The sequence below is a fragment of the Triturus cristatus genome, chromosome 7 (assembly GCF_964204655.1).
Source record: "Triturus cristatus chromosome 7, aTriCri1.1, whole genome shotgun sequence".
Lineage (NCBI taxonomy): Eukaryota > Metazoa > Chordata > Amphibia > Caudata > Salamandridae > Triturus > Triturus cristatus.
Window position 1 is genome coordinate 1,359,515,826 of NC_140590.1, and position 18,329 is coordinate 1,359,534,154.

The 18,329-nt window shown below is 45.3% G+C and overlaps 1 protein-coding gene across 3 annotated transcripts in view; it reads left to right on the plus strand.

Moving 5' to 3' along the window:
* Positions 1–18,329, plus strand: part of LOC146812058 (CMP-N-acetylneuraminate-beta-galactosamide-alpha-2,3-sialyltransferase 2-like) — a 447,618-nt gene that overhangs the window by 201,182 nt on the left and 228,107 nt on the right. For all 3 annotated transcript variants that reach the window (XM_085619063.1, XM_085619064.1, XM_085619065.1), the window contains one exon: positions 4,732–5,447. In XM_085619063.1, the coding sequence (XP_085475189.1) occupies positions 5,133–5,447 (315 nt within the window). In that variant the 5' untranslated portion in view covers positions 4,732–5,132. The remainder of the gene's footprint in view (positions 1–4,731; positions 5,448–18,329) is intronic.

The following is an 18,329-nucleotide window of genomic DNA, read 5'->3' on the forward strand; positions in this document are numbered from 1 at the left end:
CACCATAATACAGTGCTTGTCAGGGGCGAGAGAGTGCAAGGGCAGTTTAGGGGCATGTCGTGACCCTGGTTGGAGGGAATGGACCAGGCATGCCAATCGCTCTCACCTGCTAGCCTCTGGATCTGACCTCCGTTCACCTCATGTAGTCCCTGTCCATACTTGCCCTAACATGACCTATAAACTGGTCACCCTACCACTGCCTTCTCCAATAGGGTTGCCTTCTCCAACCCTTGAACCCAAACTCTTAACATGTGTGCGCCTTCACATTTTGAGGCAAACCTAATGCTCGTCTCCAAGAGTTTGATACGTGACGTTTTTTAAAATAAAACTTGCATGCCATTTACTTTCGTGGAAGTCATTTTTACTTTGTAAAACATATGTTTTTCCCTAGAACATTGCTAAAAATGATGGTACTACACCTAAAAGCAAGCAAGCCTTGGCTAAGCCAATAGATCTCATTTTTGAAAGATGATAGATGACCTTTTGGTTTTTGCCTGAACTTGTTGCCGGTGCTGAGCAGCATCAGCTACAAACTTTTTTTTTTTTTTTTTGTTTATTTGCTGATGCAGTTCAGTACTGGGACAAGGATATAAGAGGAAAATTTGTCAAATCATCGTAGACGAGCGCTACAAAGCAACTGAGGAGCTGTGGGGATGGCAAAAGAACGCTGAGCAGGACGGGGCGGAAATGACAGACGAACTGAGAGGAGCAACATGGAGAGTGCAGGGAAAGTGGGAATATGACGGGGACGCATCACACGAGGGAGAGAGTGCGCCAGAAAATACATGCACTCCCATGGAGTGCTGAAACAAAAGGAAATAATTCCCCGATGACAGCAATGGACAGATACAAACCATCATTTCAGAAGGATGGCAAAGAAGCTATGCTCCAGGGGAGGGAGAAACACAAGAAAAAGAAGGAAGCTAATAAATAATAAACTAGCAAATGATTGACAAGGAAGTAAACCAATGATGAGCAGTGGTGCAAAGCGTAGTCTTAGTATTGGTATTATAAAAGCTGTAAGTGAGACCTAAACATAGCAGCTGTCTTAGATTGTCCAAATAGAAAACTCCTCTTTAATTTAATTTTCCTCTTTAATTTTCTTTTATTTATCAGACCCATTCCAAGAGCATGCTAAAAGAAGCACGCATTATTCGTTATTATACACCTTCATGTGACACTAGATGCAAAAAGGAAGATTGCTACCTGGTTGTCGCAGAGAGGTTTGGACGGTTACCTATTTTATTTTAATGTTTTGAGTGAGTGTGGTCCAAGGGGCAGAACAGCACTTTGCACTGATTTAAGACAATTTGCAAAAAGAGGAAAACATACTTTTAAGATATTGCAGCCAAATAACGCAGTCAACTAAATATTGCAGCCAAATAACGCAGTCAACTAATGAATCCTTTGCAGAGATCAGTGAAAAAAATTACGGTCCCGGGTTCAAACCCATCTATATTGACTCTGCGTTTCATCCTTACCAGGTGAATACAATGTGTACCATTGTGAGGAGTAATAGTAAGACGTTCTGTTAACCCCAACTTCGCTTAGATGGTCAATCACCAGATAAGCAACCAGGCCATAGTATTATTAAATAGTTTAAGTGATGAGACGTACACACAAATGCATACACACACTTTCTTCACACCATACATTTGAATGTGGGTTTACCACCTTAGTGGCAGTTCCGTAGGAAGTTATACCCCTAGGTCACACTGCACCAGCAATACACATGAAACAAAACCCCTGGTGCCATCAAGAGCACAACACGCCTCTAAGCCAAATTGTTGCCTAAGATTTTCCATCAAGACGGCACAACTATGTCCAGGTATACCAATAACTGGACTATAGCAACAGGAGACCCTATACCCATCTCTATGCACTACCATGCAAACAATACGGATCAAGACATATGACTGGCTAAAACCTTCTCCAAGGCAAATATGCCTCACAGCATAACTACCCAATGCCAAGCAAAGGTGAACCATAAACCTCAGAGAGTGAAATAAATGGCAGTCTTTTTCAGAATGCACACTTCCAAATATGTAATGCTCCACGGTGATTGATAACCAGTTTTAGCTGGTAGTTATGCGATACAGTTTATCACTAAACACGACACTAGTCTGTTTCTCCCTTGCCAGCCACTGCATTGTTACTCACTGATAAAGATTACGAAACACAACCAACTGTCAGGGTTATCGGACCACACTGACTGAAGTTAGCGACTACCGTAGAACTTTAGAGGGCGAGCAGATTCCGTAAGTGCTACAGGATATTCCAAATGGTGTTTAAGTAGTTCACAAACGCACATGACATAGCCTATAAAGTTTAGAATGCACAAAGTGCACATCATATGGATGCCCTACAGCGCAAGAGTAAGTCGAACAATAACTTGAACAGAGTGAGTTGGAGAGGACAGGTGATATGCTCCGAAATAGCCCACAGATGGAGATTGGCACCAGTTATGATAAAACAGTCTAGAAAAGAAATAGGAACTGGAACAGGGACCCACGACACTGCAGACCTCAGACGGGGAACAGAAGAGCGGTAACTGTGCAGAGGAGAAGTGCTCCCCTGAGACCAATTTTATGTGATATGGGTAGGCGTCCCTTTAGTGACATTGCCAGGTCCCGTCCCTTGTTCTTTTGGGCACGCCTACGGCGGACGCAGGAGCTCTCTGGGTATGCAGCAGCACTTTCAGAGGTCCTTACACTGGACCTAGGCAACAAAGTTAAATGGCTGTAGAACCTCAAGAAATTATTAACTGATCTTGGGCTGTCCGGGGCAAGGGCAAGCCAGATTCCTCTGGCAAAAGAGGAGCTCAAATTACTCTACTGGAACTGGGTAGGTGATCGGGAGTTAAGAACTCCTCATTTGGGAAAACTAACTGAGGAGTTCTTCTCACATAAACAATACAGTTGCCTCGAACCATACATGGACTTTATTCAAGTCCCAAGAGATAGAACTCTGTATATTCAATTTAGGTTAGGGTCCCTACCCTTAAATTCGTTTACAGCCAAAGGGAATCCATCAAAACCTTCACCACAATCATGCCCATGTTGCCTTGTCCCGGAGGAAAGCACTGCCCATTTTCTTTTTGCTTGCCCTGCATACAAACTGGCAAGGGCCAGATGGCTAAAACCAATCTGCAGAAACCTTGGCACAACAAAACATTCAGTTGCCCTCCGCATTTTAAGAACAGACAGCACTCTACCGCTGATCTGCGGAGTGGCAAAGTTTTTAGGCCGTGCATGGAATAAGCGCCACAAAATACTAAAGGAATGTTTTCTGGAGTGATATTGCCATATTGCCAAATTGGAATTATCAGGATGTTCTGTTTTACTGTTTTATCCCTATGATTTTTTACCTATTTTGTGACACAATGTTTCTAGATGGATAAATTTATCTAATAATTGTAAATCTATAATCATTTTTTTAAAATAGTTTTTGTGTTTTGTATGTATAGATGTAGAATGCTTTTATGGTATTTTTTTTTATCGAATAAAGCAACTTTTAACCATATGTCATGCAACCATATTTAAAATATATGGAGAGCATACAGGATAGATTTGTCCTGACCCGATTTAGGTTTGGTATCTTTCACCTTCTAACATATTTTCCCATAATGAACGATTGGGCAAAAACGCAAAGTAAGTGTCCATGTGATGACTTGTCAGTCCAATCTACAATTCATTAGGTGCTTTTTTTGTAAATGTTACTTAGTAAAAAGAAAGAGATGGATTTTACCAATTTTAGAGATATTGGATTTAATACAATGCGGACCTGCACTATTGTTTTTGTAATATTTACTGAACGAGGATTCTGCCAGGTCTATAGCACGATTCTTAAGGAATGTAATTGGATGCAGAAAAACTATGATATTATAAATTTAAAAATGAATGTTTATTCAGTATAAAATTTGCAGTTTGATCAGATTACTGTATATAATAATCTATAATTATGTGTGTTTTTATTATATATGAAATATGTACAATGATATATACTAGTGGTAATTGTTTCTGCTTTTATGATTTTTTGTAAAATATCGAATAAAGCATATTGAATTGTAATGTTGTAGGACATGAAGGCGATAAGCACATTCTCTTTAGTCAGGCATTCCAAATGCTCTAGCAGCTTTTCAACAAGCTGCTTGCTTTCTGCTCATGGAATAATGCCAGGCCTAAAAACAGAAGGCCAGGACTCAAAGGTAATGACGCCTGTTCCAGAAACCATGGTGTAAACCACCTCTTAATCACTGATTGCCTCATACTTTTCCGAGTTCTATCGGCATGGAGCACAGTTCACACACAGGCCATGAAGTGGACACATTTCCAGCACCCTCTTCAAGGCTTAATCTGGAATGTTTCTGAGCTTAAGAGGCCTAGCCTAGTGCAAAGTGAGGTTAGGCAGCCCCCCCTCCCCCCCCGTGGGCACAACAGCACTGGCTGCTAGGTTGAGCCTCAAAAGATCAAACGCTGTGACGCCTGCAAGGAGTATGAACGAAGGTCCTTTTGGCTAAGTGGGAAAAATTCCTAGCAAGACCCTAATAACTGATCACTCGTTGCTTCTGAAAATCTATTAATAATTGCTCTTATAAGTTGACATTGTGTCGTAGATCATCTCAAACACTTTTGAAACATGTCAGATTATTTTGTTGTTTGGAAATGTTATACACATACCACTTAAAAATACTTTACAATGATCCAACTCTTATCCATGTTTCCTTTTCAGATGTTTAAAGTCCAGACACCTTCTTCTGTAGAGGAAAGTTTTGGTGTGTGAAGCAAAGTTGAGGATTTCACCAGACTGCAAATTCGAAGTTTTCTATTGACTGGAGATTTCCGTTTGTCTGCATGTTGCACAGACCTTTTCGCCAACGGAGTGTGATGTTTTCCTCTCGTGTTCTGTAGATCATGCTTGATATCCACATAGCTAATGAGCTAAAGCTGGAAAGAAAAACAAATCAGTTGGTTGAAAGAAAGAAGAAAAATGTCCATGGCTCTTATTCTAGGCTGAAGAAACCGTAAGAAGAAAAAAATGTGTCTGCCTCTAGTCCAAACTGGAAATGCATTTGTCCTAATAAACTGCAAGAAGTGTACTAGCTGGTGAACGTTTCACTAAGAATACTTTAAATGATGAATTACAAAGCAAACCACTGCAGAAAGATGCAGCACAAGAAGGTCTTTATCCCGGTCCTCCTCCTCCTACTGCTCCTGGTGCACAAGATGTACCAGATCATGTGCATTTATCATTCGTCGCCTTACTGCAGCTTCAGCGGCATCTGGAATTTGACCCAGGACAAGAGGCATCGGCCATGCAGCTGTAAACAATGCATCTCTGAGAGAGGGGTATCCGCCTGGTTCGATGAACGCTTCAACTCCTCAGTCAGCCCGCTGCTGACCGCCCAAAACCCAGAGATTCCTGCGAATGTGCAAAGGTGGTGGTTGGTGAGTAATACCTCAGACTTGCTGTAGCTTTAATATGCAACTTTTCTGATTGTTTTGTCGGTAAATAATTACTTTACAATTTTTGAATAATGCAAAATAACAATTGAATTCTAAAATGTGCATAGTTTGTTCGATTTTTTTATTCTTTGGGTTTAGCATCCTCCGGTTATGCCCATTTTTTCACACGTGTAATGTCCATGGTGATCCTCATTGGTGGGCTGGGCTGCATTAAGGTGGTGTTCTGCACTGCAGGTAGAGGGACAGACGCTCTTTTTATACCTCTGCCATACAGTGCGGTTTTTCGAGCTATGTGAAATGTGCCCCTTTAGAACTTTACTTCGGACCACTGCTGTTAAGACTTTGACAAAGTTCACAATGGATATACCCTAGCATGGATGTATGTTATCAGTTTGGGTTAGCAGTCTTAAAGCCGCCAACATTTGAGGGGAAGCAGCTTTACACACACCAGCGTCGCCTATGCTTAATGTAAGGCAAGGGACGCTTCTGAGATTTATCGCTGAAACAAGTGAATGAATGAATGAATGAATGGACATTTGTAGAGCGCATGGCTACCTGGAAGTGTCCCAGCGCTATGGATATGATCAAGGACCAGGAGGCGAAGTTAAGGAAGTAGCAGAGTCTTTAGTTTTTTACGAAAGGCCAGGTGATTAGTAGTTGTCCGAAGAGGGTGTGGGAGAGAATTCCAATGCTTGGAGGCATTGTAGGAAAACAGCCGCCCTCCGCTTCTAATCCTTTGTATTCTGGGAATTTTTACCAGATGAAGATGGTCGGATCTTAATTCCCTAGTAGCTTTGTAGCGACTGATAAGGGACGAGTTGATGGGAGCGCCTATCCCAAGTAATGTTTTGTGCACAATGCATAGAGATTTGAATTTAATGCGGTCCCGCACGGGGAGCCAATGAAGGGATTGAATTGAGGGCTTGGCTGATTGTCTGGATGAGGAGCCTGTAAGTATTCTGGCTGCGCAGTTCTGAACTAATTGAAGGTTGGAAATAGCAGATGCCGGGGAGCCCAGATAAAGAGCATTTCCAGAGTCCAGTCTTGAAAGAATAAGGGACCGCACCATGACTTTTTTTGCTGAGGGGGGCAGGAGGGGGAGAACCTTGCGAGCCATTCTCAGCAATCCAAAACAAGTGGCTGCAGTTTTCCTGGCCTGAACTCTAAAACTCAGGTCCTTGTCCAGCCAAATGCCCAGGCTCTTGATCTCGGTTTTCGGGGAGGGAGGGAGACCCATAGCGGAGGGCCACATGAGGTGTGGCTGGAGGCAGTGCGGATTTCCTAGTACCATCATCTCAGTTTTTCCCGCATTGAGTTTAAGCTGGGATAGATCCATCCATTTCGAGATTTCTTTCAGGCAAGAATGAAGGTTATTAGCGTGAGGATCAAGAAGATTGAGGGCAACCACTAGTTGAGTATCATCCGCATAAGTCACTATGCGGTTGCCTGAGGGGGCTACGATGTCAGCCAGGGGGGACATATAAATATTGAAAAGAGTCGGGCTAAGCGACGAGCCCTGGGGAACCCCGTTGGGCAAAGGCATCGGATGGGAAAGAGTGTTTTCCTCAAAGACCTGAAAAGATCTTCCTTCTAGGAAGGAGCGAAGCCATTGTAGGGCTATTCCCGTAACACCAATTTTCTTTAAGCGCTGGATAAGGGTTACATGGTTTACGGTATCAAATGCCGCGCTTAGGTCCAGGAGAATAATCGCAGAGGATCCTCCTACATTGAGGATTTTCCTGCATTCTTCAGTGACTGCTAGCAGGGCAGTCTCTGTGCTCTGATGAGGGCGGAATCCCGTTTGTGAAGGGTGGAGGAGATTGTTTTGACTCACGAAAATCGGAAAGGATAAGGTTGACAAATTTTTCAGTTATTTTGCTAATAGCAGGGAGAAGGGATATGGGCCGGTAATTGCCTAAGTCGGTGGGGTCAAGGCTAGGTTTCTTCAGAAGGGCTCTGACCATAGCATTTTTCCAATTCGGGGGAACCACTCCAGAGCTGAGTGAGGTATTGATCAGTTGTAGCATGACGGGGGCTAGGGTATCTGTTGGCTGTTTCATAATATTCAGAGGGGCTGGGTCCTTGGGAGAGCCACTCTCTATGGAAGCTAAAAGGGTTAAAAGCTGTTCCCGCGACAGAGGAGGAAAGGACTCAAGAGAGGGCGCGGTGTTAGAAAAGGGGCACTTGCTAGGCGTGTCTTGCATTTCTGGGTCCATATCCTTCTGTGGAAGGGATTCAACGATTGCTTTGACCTTGTTATGGAAGAATTGTGCTAATTTATTGCACCGTTGTCCAGTGGGGTCTGAGATAGTCCGCTGTGCCGGCAGTTTAAGAAGTTTATTAATTATGGCAAAGGTTTCCCTTGATGAGTTCTGAGCTTTAAGAATCCTGTCTTTGTAGTAAGAGGACTGTGCTTTTTTGATTTCAGCTTTATACTTGTGAATCGTTGATCTGTATTCAGTTTTATTTGACGGGAGGAAATCTTTCCTCCACTGTCTTTCCTTAATTTTACATTGTTGTTTGAGGATTCGAAGGTTGGGCGTGAACCAGGGAGAGTTATGCGAACCTTCCGTTTTTTTGAGTTTAGTTTTAGGGAGGACTAAGTCCAGTGATTGGTCTATCCAAGCATGAAAGACGTTGTTTGTCGTGGTTGGACATGGATTAAATTTAGGTCTGGTTTGTTCGAGTGCTTGGATCCATTCCTCTAAGGGAAGTTTGGACCAATGCCAACCTAGTTTCCAGGAGGAGAATAAAGGAGTTTTATTATTTTGTAGAGACCAAGTAAAGTCAATCAGCGAGTGATCTGTCCAAGGAAGAGGCAGAGGATCCGACCCCTGAAGGTTTTCTAGACTGGAGAAGACCTGATCTAAAAGGTGGCCTTTCACATGAGTGGTGCAGTTAATTCTAGGGGTAAGTTGGAGCATTGTGAAGTCCTGGGAGAGTTCGGTAGCATTAAAGGCTGATTCCACATCAAAGTGAAGGTTGAAATCCCCAAGTATAGTCAGGTTGGGTGTGAAACTAATAAGATTGGATACAACTTCTACGATGGACTGGTGGAAGGAACCTAACGGGCCAGGGGGACGATAGACCAGAATACCAGAGAAAGATGTACGAGGTGAGCATTCTATAACAAAGTGAGCATTCTCACAGTCAGTGACTGGGTTGCCGAGCAGGCGGCAGGTGTAGGTGTCTTTGTAAATAATTGCTAACCCCCCACCCCTTCCTGTTGACCGGTCTGTTCTTTGAATGGTAAATCCTTGAGGGAGGGCTTGGATAATATCTGGTTCTGCGCAGGAATTTAGCCAAGTTTCGGTCAGGAATAGAGCATCTGGATTTAGGTCTGTTAGGAGCATTGAAATCTCCGTGGAGTGTTTTGGGAGTGATCTGCAATTTAGTAGTAGAAATCTGAAGTGGGTGGTGTAGGTAAAGGAGTCGGCTTGCGTACTTGAAAGGGTAGATTGACATTTCGGGCAGTGTTTAACAAATTTTTCCGGAGAGATGGAATGTAGGCAGCGTGTGTCAGGGGCTCTGTTGAGCTGTCTAAGCTGCACAGACGAGTAGTGATACTGCTCCAATGGAGGAGAGACAGGGGTTCCGGCCCCGGGGCCCTGTTGGGCGCGGACGGGCGCAGACGGGCTTGCCTTGTGTGCGCCTTCGCGTCATCACGTGCATTTTAAGCCTGAAAGGGGAAGAAGGAGCCGCCTAGGTCCAGCCACTAGAATGCTGACCTGGCGCTACTGTGATGCGGAAGTGAGGCAATGAGAGTGCGCGCTCAGAGCATTGAACACAGCTCTGTTCCCCCCAACACAGTGATTGATTCAAGTGCAAGTAAAATCACATTAAAATCACAGTACAAGACAGTAAAAGATGTTGTTTTTTAAAAGCTAATTTTCGTATTTACTCTTGGCGAGAATCGGGAGGCTCACACGGGTGGTCCGTCTCCTGATCTTAATCAAGTGTCTCGTGAGTGTATGTTTATTGTTCGCTGTTGGATTACTGAATATTGAAAAGATGCACAGAACTGTTTCACACGGACGTCAACTTGTGCTGTTGAAACCGGATCGATCATCCTTGTCCTTATCCAGATTGAGGAGTGATCAGTTTCCAACAGGTTTCGTGTGCGGCGGCAGTCGCGGGATGCTGCTGGTTTCCGTCCTTCACACTCTTCCTGGGTGAATTCCCATCTCCTTCCTCTGGTTCCTTTTAAATCGTTACGCTTTTTGTGGGCAGAGAAAAGACTGCGCCGTTTCTCTCTGTGCTCTAAGATTCCAGTCTTCCTTCCAATCAAATTCCAAGGCTTTCTCTTAAGTCCTCGCCTTCATCTTTTTTTTCAAGAATGAATTTCACTAAACGTTCCGAGGCCTGCAACTCATGAATGAATGGTTGCTGTTAAAATGATCAGGAACAAATGGTACCCGAGGGACGTACTTGACCTGCCACTTCCTTGTTACATTTTAGAAACTGGGGTTCAGGGAATAGGATGCTAATGACCGCATGCGCCATGTTGTGCCACCATATGACCGGCACTACTATGTGGTTCCAGAGCATGTACAAACACACACAAAGGTGCATATATGCATTTACACTCCCATGTGCTCACCTCCTTATATGTGCACGGTCATACACTCCTAAATGAGTCATACATGCACATTTCAATCGACCAAGATGCATGTACACATGCACACAATGACCCACACATATATTTATGCACTAACATAAATGACACTCAACACCATATTTTGCATGTCAGATGCGAGGGAGTACCAGTGTAACAGGATGTCATGCCTACTTTTGGCAGTGGAGGGAAGAGGCAGCCATGAATTGCCTCCTGCTAGCCTCTAAATCTGAACTCTAGATCTGTACTAATGACTATTTATTACCCCTGGACCTTAATCCACATTTTATGTATCTGACCCCAACTGCTGCAGCAAAGAACTCTTCTCCATGCCGGCTTTGTTCGGCTAGGAGTGCGCACTTGCCGGCGGGCAATCATCACCAGCCTGAATCCATCGAATCCACTACCAAATGTCAAAACTGTTTAATTTCTCCAGAATGTTGTGACTAAACTGGACCCTGCCAACCTCACTAGTGCAGCGGTAGCATGCTCTTAAATGCTGTAATTAATTAAATTCAATTCAATTACTATTTATTGTTTGATTACTTAAAACCATAACAATTTTAAAAAACGTGTTTCATATATACAAAAATTTTAAAACACAAAATGTTGGTACAAAAAAAGTATAGTAACCTTGCTAAGAAATGAGTTAAAGCAAAATGTCCAAAAATTGATTAATTTCTGTTGATGTCTGGAACCTTGGATGTCAAAGGACCGTAGTGTCGTTTTTAAAATCTAGAGGGAAACAGCCGGGCATAAATGTTGTAAAGGGTTTTAAAATGAGAGCTGTGAGTAATTAAAGTTAGGGAAGAGGGCAATGTTCATATAAACAACACAGGATGATCAAGGGTTCGTAAATGGATCGAAGGGCGGCATGAAATGAAAATGAAAAATGGATTTTTGTAGAGCGCATGTTTGCCGTGGTGTCTTAGCGCTTGCTGCCATAGAGTGCAACCGGAAAATCAACCAGCCGATTAGGTGCAAGTAAATAACCAAGTTTTAAGTTCCTTCCTGAACAGTAGTAGGTTGTTTTGGGTTCTAAGGTGCAGGGGCATGGAATTCCATAGCCTTGGGGCTAAGTGTCGGAAACTTCTGAAACCGTGCTGCCAGAGGCAAAGGAGTTTGCGACCCTATATTTCCCAAGTTTTTGGGCCGGTCTGGTGACAAATTTAGTGAACCGAGTGTTTAGCATCGTGTTTTCTGGGTTCATAGTAGCTATTATAGCATTTCGGCATGTTCAAACTCCGAGTTTGTTCCATTCACCCCGCACCAAGGCCCTTCTGTCATTAAGCAATGCGAGACATGCACAGACTATGTGCTCAATTGCTTCTGAATGGTAGCTGCACTCCCTACATTCGTTGTTGACACTAGGGCAACGACATTCGGGTAAGTGCTTTAAAAAAAGCCATTCTTCCATCCTCAGTGCCATAAACATTAGCTTTTATAAAAGTGCATACATGCTTGATAGATAAGGTGATTCGACCCCTGGTTTGAAGTCAGAAATAACCACCCAGACATGTTTCCTTCTAGACAGTTTTGCCCTGTCAGAATGAAAAGACCAGAGCCGGACGCTTCTCTTGATGACAGATTTTAACGCCTGCTGGGAAGGGTTTGTTCCCCAGTATTCATTGATGCCGAGTAACTGCAGGGAATGTTCCAGATGGCGCCGATATTTTTGGCTGGTCGGTATTTCGTTCCAGTCTTGCCTCCAGGCTACCTTCCCGAAAGTTGCGTAATCTGTTACAGAGCTTGATGAACGCGCCGCCTCGACGCCATTGTGATCTAATAGGCCGAGTTCAAGCCAGACTTGGGCTGGCGATGAAGATCTTGGCAAGCGCCATGCTCGTTTAAAGATTTTGGTTGTTAATATGTTCAATGTAATACTGTTAGCCCCCAACATGATCTTGTGCCCGTATGATAGGGAATTTGTAATCTTTGCCTTAATTACCGTTAACAGTGGTGTCAGTCTTGGGCTGAGTAGCTGTTTCGCCAGCTTCGCTGAGGCAACCTCCAGTGACAGGGCTTTGGACTTAACGCTTCTTTCTGCTTTAAAAAAGAACCTCTGGAATACAGAAAAATCCCCAAGTATTTGTAGGAAGATACTGTATCGATTTTTTTTTTTTTGTCGTTAAAAAAACAACCCGCCTCTCTGTTGCTTCCGCTTCCCAAAGGTGATTGTTTTGACAGATTTAATTCGAGGGAATTATTTGATGTGTACGGGAGCAGTTGGTCGAGTAGCCTCTATAAACCGACCCTTATGTGACTAAGTAACACAAGGTCATCAGCGTATAGCAGATTGCTGGTACAGGTTCCGTCTACTTGAGGGGGGGTTGGAGTTAACGTTATCAAGTAAGTGAGATGGGTCTGAAATAAAGAGGTTAAAAAGGAGAGGGGCCAACACGCAACCTTGTTTAACTCCTCTCGCGGTCTGTATTTTCTTTGAAACTTGGGAGCCCTTTTCCAGCTTTATTCGAATCCAGGCGTTTGAGTGGAGTTGGATTATGGCTTTTAGAAGGGCCGGCGGTATTCCCTTGTTCTCTAATTTTTGCCATAGGCAGCCCGCGGCACCCTATCAGAGGCCGCATTGAAGTCTACGAAGCAGCAATGGAGTTGAATACATTGGACTGCTGCTTTTTCCATCAACACGGATAGAGCAAGTAGGTTGCTTGTAGTTCCTGACTTGGCCACAAAGCCGGTCTGTATAAAGGGGAGGTGCCTTGTTGTTTCTGCGCAGGACGACAGCTCTTCCAATAATTTGCTAGCATAGTATTTAGATTCAACGTTAAGAAGAGCTATCATCCTGTAGTTTTTGGGGTCGTTTCTCCTGCCGCCTTTATAGATGGGATGGATGATGGCTCCGTTCCACGACTCCTAGATGTTGTGATTAAGCCTGCAGTATGAAAACAGCGGAGCCAAGAGTTCTGACCACAGGTTTACATCCGATTTAAACCGGGCCTGGGGAAGGTCATTGGGACTGGGAGCTCCTTCTAACCTGGCTTTACTAATTGTGCAGGCAATAATATTTCTGAGTGCTTCTGGGGCCATCAAAATCTCTGTCATGGTACCTTCAAGCTTGTCCTTTCTGTCATTTATTGTTGCTTTCTGAGCGTGGTGGACTCAATTATTATGCCCAGTCTTTCCTATACATTTGGCTTCAAGTGATGGTGGCGCTGATTCAGTTGATGGAAGGGAACCGGAATGACCATCCCTGCTTGTGTGTTCGCTGAAGTGATTTGTTAAAAACAGGGTCCATTCTTCTTCGCGTATGTTTGCGCTACCTTGCCCACTTCCGCCTAGTGGCCCCCTATTCACTAGAGACCAAAATGACTTTGAGGTGGAATTCTTGCTTGCGTGAACTAGCTTCAACCAGAACTGGTCGGATGCTATTTGTTTGTCCCTGTGAATGGATGACCTGAAAGCTTTTTGAGCTTGCTTATAGTTATTGGATAGGGTTGCATTTCCCGGACTTGCCTAGCGTAGGGCCAAGTTTCTTTGAGATTTTAGCTTTTTAGTCTCTGATGAAATGCGAGATTGTGTAATGGGTTGCAGGTTGCGACGCGTGGATGGGAATTCACAAATTAATCGATTTGCAAAAGCTTCCCAGCCATCGCTGACAACAACATCTTCGCTCAATAAACAAAGCAGAGATCTGCATTTTTCCATTACTGAGGAAATTTAACAGGTCGTCCATTTCATTCTCCTTAGGTTCTCTGTGTAAAAGCCAGATAATGTCTGTGCAACTGCCTTGTGACATGAAAACTCCTGAGGCGGAAGCCGGGAGAACGCCGAAATTCTTTTAAAAACTATCACCACTGTATTTTTGTGTCACCTTACTAAAATTGTATTTTAAAAAGCGCACTCACCCGGCAAACAGTCAGAGCGGGCTAGAGTCACGCTGAAACAGCGACTCCTTCGCTGCAACGAGCAAACCCTGGAAAAACAATTTCCCGCCGCCATTTACGGCGAGGAAGCAAGGCCACGCCTACCTGAGGCCACGCCCACCCCCCTCAGCATATATACGCGACCAGCAGCGTTGAAACTGACAGAACCTGAAAACTCCTGAGGCGGAAGCCGGGAGAACGCCGAAATTCTTTTAAAAACTATCACCACTGTATTTTTGTGTCACCTTACTAAAATTGTATTTTAAAAAGCGCACTCACCCGGCAAACAGTCAGAGCGGGCTAGAGTCACGCTGAAACAGCGACTCCTTCGCTGCAACGAGCAAACCCTGGAAAAACTATTTCCCGCCGCCATTTACGGCGAGGAAGCAAGGCCACGCCTACCTGAGGCCACGCCCACCCCCCTCAGCATATATACGCGACCAGCAGCGTTGGAACTGACAGAACCTGAAAACTCCTGAGGCGGAAGCCGGGAGAACGCCGAAATTCTTTTAAAAACTATCACCACTGTATTTTTGTGTCACCTTACTAAAATTGTATTTTAAAAAGCGCACTCACCCGGCAAACAGTCAGAGCGGGCTAGAGTCACGCTGAAACAGCGACTCCTTCGCTGCAACGAGCAAACCCTGGAAAAACAATTTCCCGCCGCCATTTACGGCGAGGAAGCAAGGCCACGCCTACCTGAGGCCACACCCACCCCCCTCCTTAAACCCATAAAATAATGTGCAATTACCGGACGCGCAGCGGACGGGCGCAGCGGGCGCGCCGTCAGCGCGCCGAAGGCGCGCCAAAGGCAAGCCCGTCTGGGCCCGTCCGGACCCGGACGGCCCGTGGCCCTGTTACTCTGCCAGGTGACCCTCAGGAGCGAGTGATGTATACAGCTGATACACTACGAGCCCTACGTCCGAAAACCACCCTGACCTGCTACCACACGGTTACGGAAGGTAAGGTCTTTTCGACCTGCTCATACTGCAATCCGACTCCCCCCCCCTAAAATCACCAGACCGGCTCTGAAAGCTGGACTCCTCAACTGCCGCTCCCTCCCGAAACACGCCACCGAAGTAAATCTCCTAATCCAAAATCAGGATTTCGACCTAATGTTCCTAACAGAGACATGGCTTTCTGACTGCACCGATCCGGATGTCGTCACAGCCCTCCCCACAGGTTATCTCTGCCAAACGCTAAATAGACCTAAAGGGAGGGGAGGCGGGGTAGCCATAATCCACAGGGAACGATACGTCTGTAGGATGATTAACGCTGATATCGAGGATTGTGAGTGCGGCCAGTTCTCCATCCAAATCTCCCCAGCCTTCACTGTGGCGGGGCTTCTGACCTATCGTCCCCCTGGGGCCCCAGGCAATTTCTCCAACTCCATAGTTGAATCCATTTCTCAACTAGCCTCCTCCACCTCCAACTTCCTGTTATTAGGTGATCTCAATCTCCACTTCCTTGATCCAACGGATCGTGTCGCCGCGGACATCAGACATGACCTTACAGTTCTAGAGGTATGTCTGGTGAACAACGAGCCCACCCACGAGAAGGGCCATCTATTGGACCCCATCTTTACCAATATTCCAACGATGACCACCAACCCTCCGGTGACCCTTCCATGGACTGACCATTTCCTGGTTCCGTTCTTCTGGGAAACTCCCATATCTAATCACTTAACTCCTAAAACCCAGGTTACCGACCGCCAATGGCACAAATTGTCATCTGATATATGGGCCCGTTCTCTTACAGATTCCACTCCCGAGCTTTCCTCGGACCCGAATGCGGCCCATAAACAATTCAGTGACTGGATTACGTCGTCTCTCGACGCTTTGCTTCCAAAAATCACTACTTTTAAACAGCTTAAAAAGATATCCCCTGCTCCATGGTACACTCCAGAGCTTAAAGCCCTACGGCAAGAATGTAAAAAAATCGAACGCTCATGGAGACGTGATAAAACAGGAGCAAATAAAAATATCTACTCCATCTCTCTTCTCAATTATAAAACCGCTATCCGGAAAACCAAAAGCGTGTTTTTTCAGGAGAGAATAGAGAGAGCGGGTGGCTCCGGGAAGGAAGCATTTGCTATCCTCAAAGAACTCTCAAAACCACCAGAACAAGAACGGGGACCCCCTTCTGACCCTAAAGTTGACCAAGAGAAATGCCAACAATTGGCTAACTTTTTCCAGGACAAAATCCGATTAATCCTGGATTCAATTCCTCCCCTGAGCCCGAGGGAAGAAACCGTTCTCCCATATCCGACTTCTTCCACCGGCCTGTCCACATGGGGCCAGGTCACCTCAGACGAAGTACGGACGACGCTCAACTCCATGAAGAGCGGCTCCCCCAGAGATCCTGCTCCTCTTCGGATCCTTAAAGAGGTAGCCCCTTCTATCATCCCCTCCCTCACTCAGTTGATTAATACGTCACTTCAACAGGGAGTTGTGCCCCTGAGCTGGAAGAAGGCGGTGGTAAAGGCCTTACTGAAGAAACCCACTCTTGACCCTGAAAACCTGGCGAATTACCGGCCCATTTCCTTACTCCCAGGAGTAAGTAAAATCACGGAAAAACTCATCAACAAGAAACTTTCGCAGTACCTAGAGGCTAACAACAAACTGAAAAATTCCCAGACGGGCTTCCGACCAGGACAGGGCACGGACATCGCCCTCCTGGCGGCGGTAGAGGAAGCCAGAACGCTGCTGGATGGAGGAGGATCAGTGGCAGTGATCCTCCTCGACCTTAGCGCAGCGTTCGATACCGTTGACCACCAACTCCTCATCGAAAGGCTGGCAAGAGTTGGTCTGGAAGGCACAGCCTTATCCTGGCTCTCATCCTTCCTGACACAACGATCTTATCAGATCTGGGAGAAGAACGCCCGCTCCTCCGAAATGCCCCTCCAATGTGGTGTGCCTCAGGGCTCCTCCCTGAGCCCCACATTATTTAATATCTATATGTCCACATTGGAGGAGGTTATCTCCCCTTTCGGAGTGAGTGTCATCAGCTATGCTGACGACACACAATTAGTGGTGTCTCTGTCCCACCCTAAACAACAGAAAGCTGATCTCCTCAACTGCCTCACGCAGGTCCATCATTGGATGAATAGATCAGCGCTAAAACTAAACGGGACAAAAACCGAGGTCCTTGTACTCGGCTCAAAAGGAACTTCACTTCCTCTGGACATGTGGCCAACATGTCTAGGTCCTCCCCCAGACCCAAAGACAGAGGTGAAAAGTCTGGGTGTTTGGATTGACTCGGAACTCTCATTCGCCCCGCAAGCAAAGAAGGTCGTAGGGACCTGTTTCGGTCTTCTAAAATCCTTGAGGAAAGTCCTGCCCCTTCTTCCTCCGAAATCACAAAAACTATTAGTCCAGGGTCTTATTATATCAAGACTGGACTATAGTAATGCGATTTATCTGGGTGCACCGGAAGCAACACTGAATAAACTGCAAAGGATTCAGAATACTGCTGCCCGGATCATTACCAACACCCCGGCAAGATCATCGGCCAAACCTGCCCTCAAACTCCTGCATTGGCTCCCTATAAGGGAGAGAATTAAATTTAAAGCCTTGTGTTTGGTGCACAAAACTTTGAACAACCAAGGCCCCCCAGTTCTCCGCAATTTCATCACCCCTTACATAGCCACGAGATCCCTCCGTTCCAACGCAGAAAATCTCATCAACGCCCCAAGGTTTAGGAAAGCACGTTCAGGAGGAAGACGGTTCTCGGTCCATGCGGCCCGTCTTTGGAACTCCCTTCCTCGGGTTCTCCGTCTGGAACCCCAATACCTTCGTTTTAGGAAACTGCTAAAGACACATCTTTTTCCCTAGCTCCTATGTCCCCCTCGTGAACTCAGCCTCGGTCCTCAGTTTTACTGTTTTAGGGTTCTTCAGCGCTGGGATACCTCCGGGTGACTATGCGCTTTATAAAAATAAATAATAATAATAATAATAATAATAATTTGGGGGCAATGGTCACTCTGCCCTTGTGTTGTGATGCAGTAGCTCTCAAACAGGGGGACTTTTTTCTACTGCCTAGAGTAAAGTCCAGAAATGAGTGGGTGTAGCCATTAGTTCTTGTCTAAGCAGGCAGAGTGTCCGTGGGGAAGCACCCATTCAATACTGTATAGCCCACACTGCTGAATTGGAGATTGGAGAACTGTGTATTCGCCATATTTGGATGGTCTATTACCTGTGGGTATTGATTGTACAGAGAGGTGTGGGGGAACCACTGGGGAAGCATTCCCGAGGTCCTCAGACGGGTTTTGGAAGAGATTTGTGTTAGTCTCTGGAAATTAGGCAATGTATGCTACCATAATCCCTTAATGTGTTGCAAACAATTTCGATCAGACGATCCAGTTTGAAT